This window comes from Meles meles, chromosome 1, assembly GCF_922984935.1.
Source record: "Meles meles chromosome 1, mMelMel3.1 paternal haplotype, whole genome shotgun sequence".
NCBI classification, from domain to species: domain Eukaryota; kingdom Metazoa; phylum Chordata; class Mammalia; order Carnivora; family Mustelidae; genus Meles; species Meles meles.
Genome location: NC_060066.1, coordinates 50,229,529 through 50,251,713, shown reverse-complemented (window position 1 = coordinate 50,251,713; position 22,185 = coordinate 50,229,529). Strand labels below are relative to the sequence as shown.

Sequence of the window (22,185 nt, the reverse complement as noted above, 5' to 3'; positions counted from 1 at the left end):
GCTGAGGCAAAGCAAAGAAACAATGAGCTTAAGGTACAGAGGTGGGATTTTCAATTTTTTCTGCCTATTCTAACAAAAAAAAAGGCAGGGCATATTATGGACCACACGATCCCAGGGCTCCTGTTTTGCTGGACACAAATATAACTCTTTTTAAAAACTGTCCACAAAAGTCTAACCTTGTAGATACTCTTAAGGCAGGGTTTCATGATCTTGGTCCTATTAACATTTTAGGTGGGTTAATTCTTTGTTATAAGGGTCTGTTTGTGCAACGTAATATGTTTAGGAACATTCCTGAATGCCAGCATGCACATCCCTAGTCGTGACAATCCAAATGTCTCCGGACATTGTCTGTATTGTCTGTGGGGCAAACCTGCCCCCATGATGCATGGGAGCATCATGAGAACCAATGCTCTAAGATGAAATAGACTTTCATTCTTATTAAACTGAGTATTTCTTGGTGCTGCATGTGGTAGCTATCCTGGACCATAAAATATTTAAAATGCAGAATTTACATTTTTTTCCTGTAATTGTCCCACTGAATATTTCCATTCTAGTTCCAGATGAAACTGAATCTTGGTAGCGATGTTTGAATTCCCCAATGACTCTAAAAACCCAAATGAATTTAATTACTTATAGGAAAGTTTAAATGCTACTAGTTGTCATGAAAAAAAAAAAAACAAAGACACATTGAGGAACTAAATTTTTTGTCTGAAAAGCGGTTTACTAAGGAAAGTGAATTTATCTGTTCATTAGGTGCAGAGTTAATGTTATTTCCTGCCACTTTAATGGTTAGAAGGGGTTTGGTAGGAAACCCTAAAAATGAGCAGCAGGTTGAGATAACTTTTCTGTTTTACAGAGTAGTGTTGCAGACAAAATCCTAAGGCATTTTTACTACAAGGGCAAGAGAAGGAGACTTTATACACTCCTTAAAGGTGCATAACCTGCCCTCAGTGAGGCTCATAGCTAAGAGCTCCAACTCCGAAGAGGCCACTTGGTTTCACACCTGGCCCATCGCTTCCTAGAGGACACCTGGGTAAACTAACTTATATCTATGCCTCAGCATCCCTGGCTATAACGGAGGCCTGTGTGAGACATAGAACCGTGCTTGAAGTGTAATCAGTTTTCAGTAAGTGCTATTTTTTTTAAAGAGTAGGAACTCCGAAAATCAAGAAGCAAATGTGATTTTTTTTCATGTAAGCTAGAGAAACAGAAAAGCCAATCTATTATTTTACAATGGAAAGTACTAAATAATAATTATGTTATTCATTTAATTTAAAAAAAAACATAAGTGGTATCTTCCAGATATTAGTTCTTATCATAATATCCACAGCTTGAATTTCCCACCTAGTTTACAAATAAGGAAGTGGAGTTCAGAGAGATTACCGAGCTTGCCTAAGGTGATGCAAGTGAGTGTTGAACTAGAATCTGAACTCAGGTCTGTCTTCTTGCAAAGTTGATCCCCATCACAAAATTCTACATCTCTGCTGCAAGAACAAGAATCCTAATAGAGCAGCTAGGAGCATACCGGGCATCGGCTTCATTTACACGATGAAATCACACAAATTAGTCCATTTAACATTTCAACAGCCTTTTTTTTACATTTCAGATGTTGAAACTGAGGCTTGGAAATAAATCATCCCAGGTTATATAGAAGGTAAGTCCTAGAAGGTGAATCCAAACTCACAAAAGCTTAGCCCTTAGCAACTATGTGATATTCCCTCCAATCCCATGGCAGAAAATGTCCAGAAACTCAGAGGCTGAGAGAGGAAAGCCAGAGCCTGGATTAAAGTGGCTTTATATGTCAGGAATTGGAGTCTGGATCATTTCGTGAAAGGTCATTGTCAGATGATCAAAGGCAAGGAAGTGGGGGGATAGCAAGGAGCATTCTGGGAACTTCTGCCAATTTCCTCATCTATAGAATGAAGAATTGGACCACATAAATCTCTCAACTCCTTTTCCTTCTGAAACGCAATATTGTTGCAGTTTGTATCATTCCCTTTCTTACAGCTTCCTGGTGGCTTCCCTATGTAATTAATTGGTATCAAACCCTTTCTGGTATCACAGTCTCAAGCCTTTGCAGCCTGCAGCCCCTGCTCGCTCATTTCAGCCTATACCTACTTGTCTCATTTTCATTCACAACGCTCCAGGCACAAACACTTCTGTTCCAGAAATGTCCTCAGTCAGGGCCTTTACACTTACTGTTTCCTTTGCCTGAAACGTCTTTCCCTAGATCTTTCCTGAAATGGCACTTCCTTCACTAGAGTTTCCATAACCACCGACTGCATCTAAAGGAATATTCCCCCCCCCTCCATAATTTTCTACCTCATTCCGTTTTATTTTCTTTGTGGTAATCACCACTGTTGGAAGTTCACTTTTTTGTTGCTTATTTATTTATTGTATACTAATCCCATCCATCTCCATGTAAGCTCCATGAAGCCAAGGATCCTGTTGATCTTGTTCATGGCTGTACCCCTGGGCTGATGCCTGGCACTTTATAGTACTTGATAGATTTGTTGAATGAATGAATGGATAGATGACTAAAGTTTTTACACCTTACATCATACCTAAAAATGTTAGGCACGTAATTGGAGCTCAAAAATGTGTAATAGTAATATTGATAACCAATGTTCATCAAGCTCTAATTATTGGCACTGTACTAAATCCTTTATATGAATTATCTTCTATAGTCTTCCCCACACCTCTATGAGGCAGCCATTATTAATATCCTAGTTTTACACATGAGGAAACTGAATCTTTGCAAGACCAAGCAAATTGTCCAATGTCAGAGGACTAGTGAATTAGCCCAGATTCAAAAGTAAGTCTAACTTCAGCACAATTTATTTGTTAAATGATTGATTTATGTAAAGAGAAACTGAGGTTACCTCCATTTGGATTAGTGACTACCATAATTTCAAAGAGAATTCTTGGGTAGTTACCACTTGTGTCCTGGGGCTCCTGCTTTGCAGAAATTGACAAAGCAAGGATGCCAGCCTGTCTAATAGCCTGGGTACATCACAGAATCTTTAGAACCCACTTTACTCAACTCTCAACTCTTAGTACTTGTCAATTTTACGTCACCAGGGCCTAGAGAAGAGGCTCATAGCAACTGCAAGGCCCTCTCCTTTTGAGTTAAATAAATATCCTAAAATTGTGCAAAGACTCAGAATTATTTCACTGAGCCCCATGAGAGTCTATGTAGTTAGAGAGCCATAAATAAAAAGTTTTTCTTAACTATAAAGTACATTTTGTGATGGTCCTAGAGACCAAGATAGTTCATTGTTACTCTTGCCTAAAAATTCGCTGTGATATCAACAAAGAACTCCCTGCAAAACCAGAGGTATACACTTTTCTAGATTCTTAGATTCTAGATTCTTAGATAAATCTAAACATGAATCATATTTGTTTGTGTGGAAGTAACTGAAATATATAGTAAACAAGGATTTTGAGATTAACATTACAAAATTTATATTAATATTATAATTTACTCCTTTATCTGTAAAAGGAGTATGATGTCAAGGCTGACAGAATTGTGTAAAACCGTTCCTGCTTCTTTGATTTTAACTTTAATACATTCTCTCAAAGATCACAGAGATTCACAAGACAGAAAATCCTCCTCCCATTTTTGTGGCAAAGTCCTTTGAAGGAAATGAATTGTACCCCCCCCCCCCCCCGCCCCGCCCCGCCCAAAACCAGTCCTGATTTATCTGTACAGTAAGGACAGTGCTTCAAGCCCACAACCCTTTTAGATGTCGATAGAAATTTTTCTTTTCAAGTCAGACCATTAAAAAAAATCAAAGAAAATGTTGAAATACATAATGTTAAACAATATAACCATAAATATATGTGTGTAGGTATAGGAAGAAAGGGACCCATTTTGCCTCAAAAAAATCCTCTCTCTCTCTTTTTAAAAATTATTTCTTACGTATCCCAGATGCCAAGTTCCTTTTTCAGCTAGGGAAAGTTCCCACCTCTTCGCAAGAAATGCTTGCTTTTACCTAATTTCTCCGAGAAAAGGAGTTTGTTTTAGAAGTTTTGGGGGACAAGTTTTAAATTAATATGTATTCAGCGAGGAAGTCTCTCCCCCAAAGTTAATTTTTTAAAGGGAAGGAGGAAAGCAGAAGGAGATAAGCCCTTCTTCATACGATACGCGGACAGCCCTGACAGCATCAAGGAAACGCAATCTCCCATGCTCGCCTCTGTGGACGAAGGGCAGAAGAGACTCTCGCTCCTCTAGCTCGCTTTATTCCACGGCCGTCCAGCAGGGGGCGCGTGGCTTTCGGTACGCGAAGCTGCTCGCTCCCCAGAGCCTCAAGGACCGTATCCCTATTTGCCCCAAGGTCATAGCTCCTAACCTAGCTTGCCAGTCCCCAGCCGGGGACACCCGGCAGTAAACCCTCGGGGCTGGAGACCCCGGCGCCGGTGGGGTCAAGGGGGTGGGGCGGGAGGGCTCTGAGGCCGGGGATGCGATCACAATGCGGACGACGGATGAAAAGAACCAGGGGCCCGGGTCCCGAGCAGTCCGCGCGGCCGCCAGACTCCGCACCCAGGAGGGGGATGGGGTGCTCCTAGACGCTTGCCAGCCCCAGTCCCAACCAGGAGCCCGGGAGCCGCCGCCGACGCCGCCACCCCGCGCGCCGAGAGCTTGGAGCCTCGTTGCCAGCCCAGGGACCCGGGGCCCGGGCCGCGGGCCGAGGGGAGCCGGGGGGCAGGAGAGGAGGTCCTGAGCCCAGCAAAGCGCCCGCCGAGAGGGCGTTCTCCCCGCCCCCGGTGCCTCGCCCGCCTGACCCGCCCCAAGCACTGGGAGATCACCTCCGCCCGTCACCTCCTCCTCCCCTCATCCAGGTCCACCCGGGGCTCCCTCCCCCGAGCCGCCCCCGAAACGCGAAGTTGGCGGGAGCCTATAAAAGCCGGTGACGGCGCGACCCGCGAGCACACGGTGCAGGCGCCCGGGGAGCAGCCGCCTCTAGAACGGCGCCAACTCCTGCCCTGCCTCGACCAGCCGCACGACCATGGCCCATCACTGGGGATACGGCAAGCACAACGGTGAGTGCAGCAGGAGGGCGGCGCGGTGGCGGCGGCGCCGGGGCCCCAATCTCGGGCCCCCGCCCCGGCCCCGGCCCCGCAGCGCCCGCACCTGCTGTTTACCGCGGCTAGTCGGAGCACCCGAGGCAAGGTGTGCCCCCGAGCCTGCCCTGCCCGCCGCTCCCTGTCGCGGGGATGCCCCCCTTGCCCCAGCCCCCCGGGTCACTGTCGAGGAATCCCCGCGTCCAGCGGTGGCGCGTAGGGCGGGAGGGAGGAGGAGGAGCGCAGCCTCAGCCTCGGGACTGGAGGACAGTTGCCCTCAAGTCCCGAGCGGAGACTATCCTAACCGGACCTAGGAGGAAGGGAGGAAAGGTTGTAACGGGAAAATTTTAGTTGTTGATTGCAGAAAAAATTAGGGGAACTCTCCTTCCCCCTAAACATTCCCAGCACCACCTGTGGCTAAGGCGCTCAGCACAAACTGTCACAAACCAGGGCATTTTCATGGGCTGGTTTGACTACATTGCGGGATTTCTGAGTTTCCCCATCATCTCTCATCTCTATAATGTTAGGGGGTCACCAGGAACCCGGGTTTATCATGGCTCCTGATCTGGGTTCTCCAGAGCCAACCGACGCAAGAGAAAGATGCATCTGGCTCCCCTTGCGCATCTGGGGGTGGCGTGGGGCTTCCCAGGTAGTGGCAATCCTGATCCTTACAAGAGAGGTGCCCGGGTCTGAGCAGTGACTCGGCCTTTACATTCAGTAGGAGGACTCCAGAGAGAAATCCTAACCTGCTCCAAGGTCTTAAATGGACTTGAATATTCTAAATGCTAACCACAAGCCCTGCCTTAGTGTCTGCCCAATTTCAGTTGTGAATTCAATAAAATGAGGGTAAAAATAGGTAATATTTGGCACTCTCTTTGTTCAATGACCTTTCATGTATTGATTCCAGTTCTCACAACTTCTACGATGCTGATGTTATGACCCCATAATACAAATGATGATACTGAGGCACACATTGTTTTCCCAGAGGTATTCAGCTAAGTGGGGCCACCCAAATTGGAACGGATCACATTGGCTCCAGAATCATTGCCCCTTTTTCTAGGGCTCTAGTTGTGCCCTTCCCCACACTGGGGCATTCACACATCTCTTCTGACTGCTAGGACCCGAGCACTGGCATAAGGACTTCCCCATTGCCAAGGGACAGCGCCAGTCCCCTATTGACATCGACACCAAAGCAGCCATTCATGACCCTGCCCTGAAGGCTTTGTGTCCTTCTTATGAGCAAGCCGTTTCTCGCAGGATCATCAACAACGGTCACTCTTTCAACGTGGAATTCGATGACTCCCAGGACAAAGCAGGTCAGTGTTTAAAAAATAACGTGTGCCTTTTACCCAGTAGCTATTTTCCCAGTTTAATGAGAGGAATCAGGAGCAGTGGCTTAATACTACAGTTTGTCTCAGTACTCAAAGATGCCACTTTGCTAATCTTCGTTAGGTCCCAGGCTCTGAGAAGTAGGCTAATTACTCTGAAGTGGCCCAGGGCTGTTGCTCCTCTGTAAAATTCCTGGTTTCTATGTAGGGCACCGAATAACTGTGATCTGCTTGTGAAAAGTCACAGAAGGCAAGGTCGCTGGGATGTGAAGATCAGCAAGGATGAGATTTGCAAAAACTGAATTTTTAAGATTTTTCCAAAATATTTGTTTTCCAGAATTGATCCTATCCCATAAAAAGTACTTCTTTAGTGCTCTCTTCAAGGCAGCAGACAGGACAGGGGAGTGATGAAAACCTCACTATTTAAAATAGTGAAAATTTTTTGAAACATTATATTTATGGGTACAAATGTGATAAGAGGAAGCAGAATTTTTTGGTATCCACCCAGAAATTCATTCCACAAATGAAGATGTTTTAGAGTGGGTGGGCATTGGCCCACCTGGCCCATTGCTGACAAAACCAATTACTGTAATTTATCTATAGTGGAGCTGTTTACAGGATGCCCATTGAATGCTTCTTTTTTTCTTATTTAGAAACAGGAGAACAATCCCATTCAGACATGGTAGCAGCTTTCTTTGCCCACTGGTTGGTTTAATTGCCAGTGCTCTATTTTCCTGAGTGCTTTCCTCTGAAGGTCGTTGCAAACACATGATGAGCGGTGATGGTATGGGAGCAGGGAGAGCATGGGGCAAAAGAGAGCACAGAGAAACAGGGATGCATTCAATAATGCTGTCAAAATTTTGGAGTAACGACTGATAGTACTAAAATATAAGTGTGATTATAATCACCATAGCCTAGTTGACCATTCTTTTTTTGTAGCTCTCATATATTCAGTCCAGTTTGTAAAAAATCTCTTCTCCCCCTGCTTCAAACATTTTTTTGACACTTGGATTCTGAAATAGTGATTCTGGAAGACAACTTGATGGAGGGTGATGTGGAGATCATCTGAGAAATGTTTTCAACCTACCTGTGTCCTGGGTGCACCTCCCCCCAGTACACACACAAGCACACACACACATTCTGGCATAGTATAATGAGTAATTAGACTTTGATTGTTTGATTGTTCAGGATGTTTCCTGAAGACATTCCTTCAATCATTCTACTACTCTGCCTTCCCAAATAAGCCTCCCACTCCAAAGTAACAAAGCTCAAATGATTAGGCTAAATATGAGGGAAACAAATTTCTTTCCTTCTTGTTAAAGATACTGTATACTTTGATTATATTAGGACAAGACTGTAGGTCTTGGTGGTATTATACATACAGAAAGGATGCTATAAAAGTTCATGTTTAGTTATTCAAAGACCAAAAAAGTGAGCTATTTTAGTCTGTACCTATCAACTTCTACAGAAAGAGATGCAATGAATGTATGTTTCAGTGTTGCCAGTGAGATCATCATTTTCAATGAGAGTCATGTCTACCAGTTATATACCTCATTTGGTGCGACATAGACATTGGATACTTTTTTTGGAGCAAGGAGGAAACAAATGTCTAACAAATAGAATCAGATGAGATAATTCCCCCTATTCCTTACAAATCTGGTCATGAAGTAATTGTTCCAGTAGTATATTATCACTGGAAAATGGATTTCAGCATTTAGAGTAGCAGCTATGAGCATGGAATGGGATCAGATAGCCATGGGCTCAAGTTCCATCTCTGCTGCTAACCAGCTCAGTGGCCCTAGGAACAACAGCAACTTAATCTAATTTTTAGTTTTCTTAACTGTAAAATTGGAGTAAGAGTAGTTTCTACCACGGAGGAAGGATTAAATGGGACAGTAGAGATGAAGCACCTAGCCCAGCACTTGGCACGTAATAATTCCATAGTAAGTGACCATTGCTGTTTCCATGTCTTCATACCATTTGACTGCTTTTTTTAGGCAATTGTTGTAGGGATTTCACCTGTGATAAGATTTCTGAAGAAAGTTTCTAATGAGCTGTAAGATTACCTGCCATCACTTAATGGGATTTAAACATTTTATTTTTATATGTTCCCATTTATCATATTAAAGTGTGTACTGATTTTATATGAGATGTTATTATATAGTTACATGTTTTAGCATGGATATGTCGAGTCCTGACGGATTTCTACACAAGCAGTAACTGATTAGAGCTAGCCACACTTTTCTAAGTACTTCTCCTCGTGAGTAACACATATATTATTAAAGCCATGTTTAGATTGTGAAGAAAGTGGTTCCAATGGGGTCTCAAACCTATGTCTTTAGAGAAACACGTGTTCTTCACTCAGTTCTTATAAGAAAAACCAACCACCACCACAAGAAAACCCTTCCTAATGCCAATTAAATGCAAGATCAGCTAGGTACCGTGAAGGCAGGATTGAGGCCTGGTCTCTTTCTTGTATCCCTTGAACTCATGCTGGGCAAGCCTCAGGTAGAAAGGCAGAGAAATAACAGATGCTGACCATGACTTTGGCAAGCCCAAGAAGGACATACATTGTTCCATTCCAAGGAACAATGGAAACATGAAAGAGACTTAGGAGTCATCCTGTGTAAGTCAGGAAAGACTTTACAGGGCAAGTAAAACTTGTGGTGAGACTTGAAGGATTTTGGTGTCTTGGAGGAGACCCCAGGCCAGAGAAGTAGGAAAGACCCTGTGATTGGAAAGAGTGCAGTATTTACTCTGACAGATGAGGAAGAGTTAATGTTAGAATGACCTGCTCTCCTTTATGTATGAAAGATCCCTTTGTAACTTTGCCCAAACCTCTTCAACATGGTCAACTGTTCTGGTTAAACAAGAAATCATTTTTTTTTTTTTTCTAGGATGCAGACTATATTAAAATGTTGGCATTAAGGAAAAACACATCTATAGAATAAAACAAACAATCATACCATGCCGAGAAACACCCTTTTGACTTTTTTTTTTTTTTTTTAAGAATCCTAGACTCTCAAGTTAGAACAAATGATGGAGATATTCCATTCTAATTGACTTAAACATGAGGAAACAGAATGCTAAGGAATTTAAATGCCTATCCCTTAAAAATAGAAGTTGAATAAGGATCTTTGAATGATAACCAGAGTTAATATTTAATGTGTACATACCATGGTTTTAAAAAATTGATATGCTTTTCTATATACTTAAGTCTAAAAATAATTTCTTCATTTTGGTCACTCAGTATTTTAAGTCGACAACTTAATATCTCTTTTTGTTAGGAGTTATTTTTATGGCATTAACATTTTTAGATATCTTTTATGTCTTGTTTTCTACATTAAGGTGCTTCAGTTCATTTTAATTGATTGATTTATTTTTATTTTTTAGTGTGATTTCAGCCTTCTAGAATTTCTCATAGATTTAAGTTTTCAAATATACCCTAAATATTATCTTAGACTCGAACTTAAGTGCTAAGTTATCAAGAAATGAGCTGGCTGTGTTTATTAGTATATTTGAGCTTGAGATAATTCTTTGTAAGTGTGGAGTTAATAAAAAAAAATTGTGGGGTTAATAGGCTTTAACTGGAAGCTCTCATCAATCTTCTAAATTCTTTTAAAAATAAACCACCTTTAATAAATGAAAAGTTGCTAATCCTGTTAGGCTTTCAAAAAAATTATTAAAAAATAACTCTCTCTGCTTGAGTTCTTTTATTACTAGCTTTATCTGGGAGAGAATAATACTAGTCAAATTATTAACTTCTGCTAACTCATTAAGTTTTAGGGAAGAGTTTAAAACTCTCCTGCTTTATTGCAATGTTAGAGGCAAATATTGAAAAACCAATGCCTGAAATTATTGAGCCAATCCATATACAACTCTCATATCATTTCTGTTCTTTAGAAATGGAAATATTTTTATCTGTTTATATTATTTCAAGAAAAACGGAAGGAAACAGACAGTTTACCTATGCTCATTTGAAGCAGACCACTGTCTGTATGACATAATAGAGCTTCATACATGAGTCTTGCTTGATTTTCAAGGACTTGCTTTTGAAACTTTAAAATTATCCTTCCATGAATAATTTAAGTTAAAAGGAAACATAATAGCAACAAGTGAAAGGGTTTGTTGTGCATACTATTAATGGTATAAGCAGAAACCTAAGTATTTATAGAATTGACAAAACATTCTAAGTTCTGTATTTAATTATGTTCATGTCAAAAGAATTTCTTTTTTTACTCTTCTATGATTTCCATATACCTGTAATTAAAAATTTCTGTTCTGTTGATTTTTAATTGTTGTTTACCGTAGTGAAAGTGACAGCTAAACATCTCACTATTTAAAAGAAATGGATTGTGGACATCTTGTCCTCATTCATTTTCTTGATTTTAGTATGTCAACCCTAGGATTATTGGCTACTGCTAAAAAAACAAAACAGCAATGCATGATTTAATAATTTTAAAAGTATTCATAAAAGAAGATTGTTTACCTGCTGGGAAATGCTGCAGTTTTAGTAGACTGAGTCTTTTACTTCAATAAGAAATCCCTCATATTTGAATTTTAAACTAAAGATTATTGAAAATGGGCTTATCTGTATTTTGGATTTAAGAGAGATTATTGAGGGGCGCCTGGGTGGCTCAGTGGGTTAAGCTGCTGCCTTCGGCTCAGGTCATGATCTCAGGGTCCTGGGATCGAGTCCCGCATCGGGCTCTCTGCTCAGCAGGGAGCCTGCTTCCCTCCCTCTCTCTCTCTCTCTGCCTGCCTCTCTATCTACTTGTGATCTCTGTCTGTCAAATAAATAAATAAAATCTTTAAAAAAAAAAAGAGAGAGATTATTGATATTCATTAAGATCTTTAATTTGTTATTTGGATACATCTTACGTGAAGTAATAATAAAGTGGGAAGAAAAAATTTAAAAATGTTAATTTTCGGTTTTTAATTTGCATAGATAGTCTTATTACTGGAGTGATGTCTTAATTTTCACAAATAAAAGAATTTATATAATTTCCCTAAGTAATATGTATAGGAAGACAGATTATAATATAATTAGTGCTTATTTTGTGTGTTATGTTTGCAGTATGTATAACTGATGGGACATCATTGAAATTAAAATTAGCTGGAGCTCTTGGTGTTGAGATTTGGATTTAAATTAATTAAATTAAATTAAATTAAGTTTTAGGAATCTTGAAAAAGATATCTTGGTAGAAAACCCATTTATATCTCTCCCATCCCAGCAGAACACATTTCTATGATACAATAAATTATTGACTCTTCAGAGCCCCCACCAGCAGGGCTGGATTTTAAAGAGGAAGAACACAGTCTGCAGTTTCTGTTATTTTTTCAAATTACTTTTGCATCAGAAAAACAGACTTCATTTTAAACTGGAACAGTTTAGAAATGGCAAGTAGGAATCCAAATAAGTAAATAAAAGTAGATCTGGAAAAAGTGCAAACTTCGTATCTCTCAACCAAGTATCTTTTTTATTTCACAAATAAATAAATATATAAATATATATATATATATATATATATATATATATATATGCTACTTTTATCGGGGTTTGTGGTGATTTTATTATTACAACGATGTTTTGGGGGGTACTTCATTGACTAAACTCCATGCTAAGAATTGCCGAGAAATAACTAACTAGCTGAAGAAGACAAGAAATGCTTCTTTTTGTAGCAACTAAATTTTAAGAATTTAATAATCTCTTCTAGGTACGATGGGCTTCTAATCTACATAGCAACATAGTTTTATTTTAACAGGAGCTAAAACAGGTGTCTGGTAATAATAGATTAGCACTGAGTAAGTTTAATCACTGAACCTGGAGCATTTTTTTTTTAATTAACAAAGCTTATTTAAGAAAAGCTCACATACATTCTTGCCTAATTCTAAATATTCTCTGAAATAAATAAATTAGTCTGGAATCTTGAAGTCTTCAAGGGAGTGAATAAGAATAGGAAATAGCCAGTAAGCTTTATTATTTTTTAAAATTTAAGATTCTGATATGATTCTTATAAGGGAAAGGAGATTCATTTAGAACGATAAGTTACACTGGTTGCTTAATATGGTTTTATTTCATTTATTTTGCCACTTGGTAGAATTAATGATGTTAGGATATTTGCTTTTTAGGATCAGCCAATTAGTAGCTTTAAAGTGATTATAAAGGAATTGTTTCAGTACCAGTTTGTTTCATAAATATATATTTTGTTTTGAGGGTATATCATTACGAAAAATGGGAATTTTCTCATTTTTGAAAAAGCCTAGAGGAAGGGGTAGATAAGGCTAAGTCTTGCCTGATAGGATTATTAGGTTTAAAAAAATTTTATAATAATTTGTTTTTAAGGTTCAAAAGATGTGATTTTATCAGAATACACCCAAATCGATGTTTCTTAACAGATCTATAATATAACACCACTTCTGATTCGTTCTTTTTCGTTTTTTTCTTTTTTTTAATCCCTTCTTTTTTTCTCCTGGCCTATTGTAAGGCAGAGCTGGCAAGGAGAGATTGTATCAAGAGCTATAGGAAAGGGGCGCCTGGGTGGCTCAGTGGTTAAGCCGCTGCCTTTGGCTCAGGTCATGGTCTCAGGGTCCTGGGATCGAGTCCCGCATCGGGCTCTCTGCTCAGCAGGGAGCCTGCTTCCTTCCCTTCTCTCTGCCTGCCTCTCTGCCTACTTGTGATCTCTCTCTGTCAAATAAATTAAAAAAAAAAAAAAGAGCTGTAGGAAAGGCCTAAATGTCTTCCAGCCAGCTCTGTTTTTCCCTTTGGGTAAATGAATGGGTGTTGCTACCGTTTATGTGTATTTGGGTGAAGTTAAGCGAATTTGATTGTACAGACTTTGTTGCTTTGTTTTGCAAAGCCAAAGTAAGTTTGGGCTCACTGTTTTATAGATTTATAACCCAAAGCTATTAAAATACACTTATAAAAACAGATGGTAGAACTAAACTAATTTTAAAAACTTTTAAATATATTGGTAAAATTTCATTAATACATATAACTTAAATAAAAAGTTTATGGAGAGGATGGGGAAACTGATTTCATACTATATTAATTCTCTGTAACACACAAATCATTAATTATCTGCAAATAGACTGTGGTCTAAAAAGATGACATCTAGTCACATTCTTACATCTTGTGTTTTTCTCTAACAAAGTTACATTAATACCACAACAGTAGAATCATTAGACAGTTATTAAAGTTAGAATTTTAAGGTTTTGAAGACAATAGAGTACTGTATATGTTAAATGATCAACAAACTCTTAGTGAAGTAATAAACAATTGAACGTATCCACTTTACAGATGAGGACATTAAGGTCAGAAATGTTCAATAAAAAATTTTAATGGGAGGGTCATGTGGGTGGCTCAGTCAGTTAGGCAGCTGACTTGGTTTCAGCTCAGGTCATGATCTCAGGGTCCTGGGATCAAGTCAGTGTCAGGCTCCAGGGGAGCTTGCTTGAGATTCTCTCTGCCTCTGCCCTTTCCCCCCACTCATGCACCCACTCTCTCTTTCTCTTTCTAAATAAATCTCAAAAAAAATTTTTTTAATGTACCAAGCTAGTTAATACCAGTGACAATCCAAATTCTGGAGAATTTGGAAGGCCAGAGCAAGGAGAATTGGATATTCTATTAAGATCAATAGAATGCTTATGGTTTCACAAATTCTGGAGGGTAAGAACTGGCCTCGGAGGTTAGCGAAGCAGGTGGTAGGACAGCCACTGGGCCATGTAGAGCAGGGGTTCCCACGTTGGTCATCGTGGGCCACAGACCCGCACTGGCAAGCAGCTGCACGGGCACTTCCTCAGTGATTCACAGAGGACTTAATAATTCCACCTAAAATTTCCTCTTTCTCAACCAGCACCTCTGACTCCAAACCAAATCCAGAAGAGAAGCATCACTGTGCTCAGAAACCAGATGGGAAAAACACCCATCCTTCAAGCCAACACAAGTGAGGAGAGAAGCCAGCTGAAATGATTTTGTTCAGCACTATAGACTAAACTTGAGTCTGGATTTAATTTTCCCAGAGCGAAAATGCTGCTACAAAACAGGATTAAATTAGACTGTAATATTTAATACTGTGTGTGTTTCATGTGCATATGTATGTGTATGTGTGTATACACATGATTGTGTGTATGTATATACATTCATATACATATATACACTCACACATATGCACATATATAATATACATATACATATATTTTATATATATATATTTTAAATTTTAGTGCTGAAAGGAGGACCCCTCACTGGCACTTACAGATTGATTCAGTTTCACTTTCACTGGGGTTCATCTGATGGGCAAGGTTCTGAGCACACTGTGGATAAAAAGAAATATGCTGCAGAGGTAAGAGACGCTTTTTTGCTTTCCAGGGAAAGATGTAAATTGATATTCAGCATTAATTTCAAAACTTTAATTTTGTAAATTCGACTCAATCTAAGTGAACTTTTTTTTTTTTGCAAAAGACTTTCACATTTGCTTCTTATAACTTTTATTTGTGATATTACAATGAATGCTGCAAAACATTCTCTACTACTTCCAAGGACATAATTTTCAAAAAATAAAATAAATTCAAATTGGAGGATCCCGTTTTAATATAAATCTAGAAACAAGCTTTGTGTCTTCCCACAAGAACATGTAACTCTTTGTCTTAGAGTTGATGAAGTCATTTGCTGTTATGCCAAATAGTGAATAATTAGAATTAAAATGAAAGAAAAGTTTATTTTTTAAGTTATCCACACGTTTACTTTCTTTAGTAACCTCTAGCTATGAGGAAAAGATCACTGGATGAAACCTGTAGGATTTATTATGTGTCTCATTCATTGTGGTTTTGTCTCCCACTGCTTTAGCTTCACTTGGTTCACTGGAACACCAAATACGGGGATTTTGGAAAAGCTGTGCAGCAACCTGATGGACTGGCTGTTTTGGGTATTTTTTTGCAGGTTAGTTGATGGCCCAGTTCTTTCCCCCCCCTGTTTTGTAGAAAGATTAAGCAAACAGAATATTCAGAGTAAACAGGACATCCTACAAAGAGCCTCCAAAATGCCTTTGACTCCGAAATATTTTCAAGCACCTGTCCGCCCCCTCCCCCCCGCCCCCACCATAGTAGCTAGTAACAGTGGAGAAACAATCTGAGAGGTATTCATGAGGTGCTCTTTATATGTAAATGTGAAGGATGTATACATGGGAAATGTGAAAGGGAAAAGAGGTATACTTCAGGTGACTACCGGTTTTTGTTTTAAAATTCATCCCTAACTAGATAGTACTGTTTCATGATAGACTGCTAAACTAAGATCAAGTTTTGGAGGGCTCAAGGGCAGCCACCCAGTAGGAGAATTTCAGGCAGCAGTGGGACTTGCAGGTTGAGTTTCGCTCCAGACAGTTATAAAGCAGTGGAGATAGGTCTGGGCTGGAGATTCATGGAGCCTGACATCATATGTGAAGGTGGGAGCTACACGTGAGGATGAAATCATCCAAGAAGAGCCTGAAGAGGGAGATGGTAAAGCTGCTGAGCATGCAGCTCAAGAAACTGCAAAATGTAAGACATTTAAGGCAGTGGAAAGATGCTAATGAGATGGCTAAAAAGGAATACAAGAGTCAAGGGAGATTGCCGAAGTTGGAGGGCAGAGGGAAAGCCAAAGGAGGAGAGAATTTCAAAAAGGAGAGAAATCAATAGTATAAAATCCTGCAAAACGAAGGTAAGCACTGAACAGTTGTTTTGGCAGTTGGAGGTCAGTTAGAGGTCACTGGTGATTTTTAGGGAGTAGATTCAGGAGAACTATGGGGTGGGGTGGGGGGACAAAATTCAAAGGGAAGTTGTCGGTGAAAGTGGGGTGTTCATGGTGCCTGTGTAGTCAGAGTAAGATGGTTGAGTAGCACGTAGCAGGTGGGAGACTTCGGTGCACTACTTGGAAAGATTTTATGGTAGAGCTGCTCAAATCAACACTGATGTAGTACCAACATCCAGTACCTTGTATGTTGTGTCTTTCCATAGATTGGTGATGCCAGACCAGGCCTACAAAAAGTCCTCGATGCCCTGGATTCCATAAAGACAAAGGTACAGTTGAATTTTTTGCCATCTCAATAGAGTACTTAAAAAAATATATATATATATACATACATATACATATACATATATGTATATATACATACATATACATATATATATATGTATGTATATATATATATATATCCCATTGGTTTTAGGAAACTTTTTGGATCAAAATGAATAGTCTTGGTTTGACATGTGGTATTTCAATAAGGAGTTAATAGAGGTAAAATGTTGCTTATCTATTCATTTAACTTTTCTTTATCTGAAAGTTGATCCTAATGCTAGTATCATTTTAAGACTTGAATTTATTTAGTCTTGCTTCCCTATCATTTGAATACTCATATTACAAGAGTCAGAGAATTCTCATGACTACAAGGAAACTGAAAGATCATCTGGTCAAATTATTCCCTTATTCATGCAGCAGATACTCGTGGAGTATTTGCTCTGTGCCGGTTACTTGGTTAACATAGGAGAGACATTGGTGAGTATGAAGAATAATCCATCCCATGTTTGAATTCTCTCTATGGAAGAGCCACATTTAGGTCATTGAACATCTGCTACGTACGATCACGAAGGACAGCTCTGGCTTTATAAAGCTTATCCTCAAACTGAAGCCACATTTATCTTCTGAAAGACTCCCTTATTACTCCTAGCTGACCCTTTTGGATTATGTGGAATAGACCTGATTCAAAACACTACTTTAAAAAGACATATGTACCTTCATGTTCATTGCAGCATTCTTTACAATAGCCAAGATCCAGAAATAGTCTAACTGTCCAAACTGGCTGACTGGATAAAGAAATGTGCTATATATAATATAACTATATATATAACATATTATGTATATAAAATATACATAATATATAATAATATTATAATATAATTATATATTACATACAATATAATAATATGTAATAATATTATGATATAATAATATATATAATTATATATATTATATATACACAATGAAATATTGTCCAATCATAAAAAAGAAGGAAATCTTGCCATTGATTACTATGTTGGTGGACCTTAAGGCCATTATGCTAAATGACATACGTCAGACAGAAAAAGACAAATACCATATGATCTCACTTATATATGGAATCTAAAAAACAGACAACAAAAACAAAAACAAAACTCATAGCTCATAGATACAGAAACAGGTTATCAGAGGTGGGGGGAGGTGAGTGAAGGGGGTCAAAGGGTACAAAGTTCCAGTTATGAAATAAGTTACTCAGGCACCTTGGTGGCTCAGTCAGTTAAGCTTCTATCTTCAGCTTAGGTCATGATCCTGGAGTCCTGGGATCAAGTCCCACGGCGGCTCCCCACTCTGTGGGGAGTTTGCTTCACTCTTTGACCCTAACCCTCTCATGCTTTCTCCCTCTCACTCTCTTTAAATAAATAAATAAAATCTTTAAAAATAATAATAAATAAGTCATGGGGATATAATGTACAGCATAGAGACTATTAATAATATTGCATTGCGTATTAGAAAGTTGCTAAGAGTAGACTTTTTTTTAAGAGCAGATTTTCGAAGTTCTCATCATAAGAGAAAAAAAAATTAGTAACTGGGCTGTATCTTAGTAACAAACTGTTACATGTTAAAAAGTAGACTTACTGTGGTGATCATTTTGCAATATACGCAAGTATCAAATCATTATGTTAGGCACCTTGAAGGTAATATAATATTATGCGGTAATTATACCTCAGTAAAACTAAACAAAACAAAGTAAAAAACATGGTCCTTCTTTCTTTTGACCCCATTCTCTAATAGCATTTACTTACCCTCAGGCTAGTTATCTTTAGTGCCCTTTAACTATTCCCATACAGCAATTTTCTCTCTTTGTAACAACCTTGTCACTCTACTTGTAGCTCTCTGCCTTGTACATCTATTGAAAGTGTAGTGTCCAGAAAGGAAAGGGGTTCTTTAGTCCTGATCTAGTGATCAGATAGAATAGCAAGGCAATTACCTCCTTATCAAAGATACTATATTTTTGTTATTGAGGCCTAAAATTGCATTATTTCAGTGGCAGCAGTTTTGTTTTAAATGCTGGATGCAATCAGTTAATAACAATGGAAATTATAAGGGATGATTTGAGAGGACAAGATGAGAATTGGACATGAGAAAATTAGACAGTCAGGCTCTCTTGCCCATATCTGCTCATCTATATTTCCAAGTCAAATATCTCTCTTAATTTCTTTTTTACTTTGTTTTCTGGTCAACATGGGACCTCTTTAAAAAAAAAAAAGTTTTGGCAACCAGAGGGGAATATCTGTTTCCTAATCTCCTGCCTTCCTCCCGCTCTGATCATGTGGCATTTGTAACCTGTGTGTTTGCCTTGTTCCAGGGTAAGAGTGCTGACTTCACTAACTTTGATCCTCGTGGCCTCCTTCCTGGAAGTTTGGACTATTGGACCTACCCAGGCTCACTGACCACTCCTCCCCTTCTGGAATGCGTGACCTGGATTGTGCTCAAAGAGCCCATCAGCGTTAGCAGCGAGCAGGTCAGTTTTCTCAAGTGAGGTAGAGCCCTACGTCCAGGCAGAGGAGCTTGGCTTTTGGATTCGGACAGACCCGGGGTTGAATCCTCCTGCTCCTGCTTCTAGATGTGGAACTAGTGTCCATAACAGTGCTTAGCAGCCAAACAGCATTCAAGAATTATTTGCTGGGGGGGCGCCTGGGTGGCTCAGTGGGTTAACGCCTCTGCCTTCGGCTCAGGTCATGATCCCGGGATCCTGGGATCGAGCCCCACATCGGGCTCTCTGCTCAGTGGGGAGCCTGCTTCCTCCTCTCTCTCTGCCTGTCTCTGTCTACTTGTGGTCTCTGTCTGTCAAATAAATAAATAAAATCTTAAAAAAAAAAAAGAATTATTTGCTGGGATTAGCCATAACTTTAGGCAGCTTGTTTGCTCTGTACAACTGGGTAATCATGAGGATTAAGTGAGAAAGGTGTCTGTCACCTAATAACTGCTTTTTATATAAGCTACAAGGAAATCGAGGCCCAGGACAATGAGATTTCATATTCAAGTTTCCGTAGATATCAGTGGTAACTCACAGGTAACAGCTCACTCACATGAGAGCTTACCCAGTTTTATTTCTATCAGAATCCATTTCGGAATTCTGACAAAAGGAAAAGCCACTCTTTGGAGAAAAGTATCTATCAAAACTCACTGCATGTTGCTCTAAAGCCCAGACCACAGATTCTTACCTTTCCCATACAATATAGCTTATGAGGTTCAAGTTATTAATGCAGCTTCTGGGTCACCGATAGTACCCATAGACTGTCTCTGTTCCCCCCCACAGCTGAAATGTAGAAAATGGACAGTTCTCTGTAGGGTCTACAAGAACTTGCATCCAGGATAATTTAACTAATGTTACAGTAACTGACTGACATCGAAGTTGTCTTCAAGGGGTGAGACTGAGGGAATATTACTGGACCAAAGAGATCAGGTTATAAAGGCTGTTGATTTGTGGGTTGCTTTGTTACTGCCCAAATCACCCTTCTTCATTTACATCAAGACTTGCGAAGGCAGAGGGACGTACCACTTTGCAAAAACAATCTCAAAGAAGTAGGAGACTGGTTAAGCGCTGTGTCCCATCACTGGGCCAGGGAACTAAAGCAAGGCTAAAGGGGAATAAAAATCAGTGAATGCCAAGGATTCAAAATCCCGGTTTGGGCAAATTCATTTATGTGTTTCTGTACATTAAAGCCAAGATGCGCACCAGTCACTTATCTCCTGGGGCTTTTGGATCCTGGATTACTTTATCCAATAGTACAGATGCTGTGGTTTATCTTCTTGGGGCAGAAAACAAAACTCTACAATTTGGATCTAGAATTTTTGTTATTATTTTACATCTCAGAAGTGTTTTATAGACTTTTGATGGTTAATTTTAAAATTAAGAGGGGAAAAAAAATAAGCCCACTGAAAATTTCCTTCTAAACGACACCAACAATCTTGTGTGTATTTTCCAGAATTGACTTGTCATCTAAAAGCATACATATATAATGTTTATGTGATTGTATATTTATTGGGAATCAAAGTGAACTTTGAATTTTGATATATACATAGTATGGTGACTATTGGTGAACATGGGAGAATAAGCACATAAATGAATACTATTGGGAAACTTGTATTTTAAAATTTTTTATCTTTTATTTTGCCTTTTAGATGATGAAATTCCGTAAGCTTAATTTCAATAAGGAGGGCGAGCCTGAAGAACTGATGGTGGACAACTGGCGCCCAGCTCAGCCACTGCACAGCAGACAGATTAATGCGTCCTTCAAATAAGATGGCTCCAGAGCCCATGTCCAGATAGTGGATATTTGGGATATTAGCTAAGCACAATTCTACCTTGGTGAATCGGACCTTGGCTAATTTGTGTCTGGTTTTCTAGATCCTTATCTCTCACCTGTTGTCCTCATTAGTAAAATGTGAAGAACTTGACCAGTTGTCTTGCTTGACCGAATTGCTGTGACTGGTGCTTTGGTTCTGGTGATAGCCTTTCTGTATGAGAGAATATAATATAAGGAATAAGAGAGCAAAGCATCTTGACTTTGTTCGTAGCACATGGGGTGATGAGCACAGACAATTGTTCACAAAAACGCTAACTTTAAAACATAGGAAAATAGAATGATTGAGTGCAAATCCATTCCATGAGATATTCCATGAGATTCCATGAGATAAATTGAGCTGTGTAATGTAAATCAGGTGAAATAGTCATGATTCTATGTAATGTAAATCAGATGAAATAAATGTTTATGATTTCGAGATACTATATTCAAGAAAAAAATTTTAAATTCTTATATATTTGTAGCAATGTTATCTGGAAAATGAATTATGTTGTAATTTAGTGACTTGAATTACAGAGATGTAAATGAAGTATTATCTGTAAAATTGTTATAATTATAGTTGTAATACAGAGTATATTTCCATTCAAATAATATATCATAACTTAATAAATATTGTATTTTAGATATATTCTCTAATAAAATTTGGACTTCTATTTGGGCTTATTTTATTCTATGCTGGGTATTGGATAATAATGGAGGAGCAAAATGTGTTCCTTTATAACTCCTATTAACACATTATTAACAATAAGCCATCATAATTGGGTACTCACAATTGTAGGAGTTTCCATAAAAGGAAAAACCCTGAAGGTCATGTACTAATTGCCTAGAGCTGTTTTAAGTGCTTTCTGAGCATTCATTCACGTGACTTTCATGAGAACCCTACAAGAATGAATCCTGCAAGAGAGAGAAGAACGGGTTAAACTAGAGCAGCAAGGCATAGAAAGGTGTATGTGCAGAATCAATATAAATAGTCCTTGGAAATAAATAAAAGTCCATTTTATTTAAAGAAGGGAATTTAAGTGGTACCCACAAGTAAAAGAGTAATTCGAATCTTAGAAAGATAAATTATACCCTTTACACATAGGAAGAAAAATGAATACATGAAATAAAAATCTCCTACTATTATGGCTGTTCTGGATTTAGCTGTGTGCCTGGACCATGGAATGAATTTTTGACTGATGAGTTATTCTGGAAAGCCAAGTTTAACATAACTCAAGTTCTACCCTTCATGGAATAAAACCTCTTTGGTATTGGAGATTAAAAAAAAAGAAAAAGTCTCTAAACTCAATACACTTAGGTGGCTCAGTTGGTTAAGCGACGGACTCTTGATTTCAGCTCAGTCATGATCTTAGGGTAATGAGATTGAGTCCTGCATCAGGCTCCATGTTGAGTG

At 39.0% G+C, this 22,185-nt stretch overlaps 1 protein-coding gene across 1 annotated transcript; it reads left to right on the top strand.

The window, feature by feature from the left end:
* Positions 1–4,450: 4,450 nt before the first annotated feature.
* On the top strand, positions 4,451–20,959 carry CA2 (carbonic anhydrase 2). The gene is made up of 7 exons (XM_046025285.1): positions 4,451–5,043; positions 6,183–6,380; positions 14,619–14,737; positions 15,241–15,333; positions 16,386–16,448; positions 18,791–18,946; positions 20,611–20,959. Exons 1-7 carry the CDS (start codon positions 5,010–5,012, stop codon positions 20,728–20,730), a joined length of 783 nt encoding a protein of 260 aa, XP_045881241.1. The 5' UTR covers positions 4,451–5,009; the 3' UTR covers positions 20,731–20,959.
* The last annotated feature ends 1,226 nt before the right edge of the window (positions 20,960–22,185 follow it).

Bases quoted from the DNA above. Each gene is read 5' to 3' on its own strand.
- CA2 (XM_046025285.1), top strand. From the start codon at position 5,010: ATGGCCCATCACTGGGGATACGGCAAGCACAACG. The intron at 5,044-6,182 runs GTGAGTGCAGCA...TCTGACTGCTAG, and splicing joins GGGATACGGCAAGCACAACG to GACCCGAGCACTGGCATAAG. The intron at 14,738-15,240 runs GTAAGAGACGCT...CCACTGCTTTAG, and splicing joins AAAAGAAATATGCTGCAGAG to CTTCACTTGGTTCACTGGAA.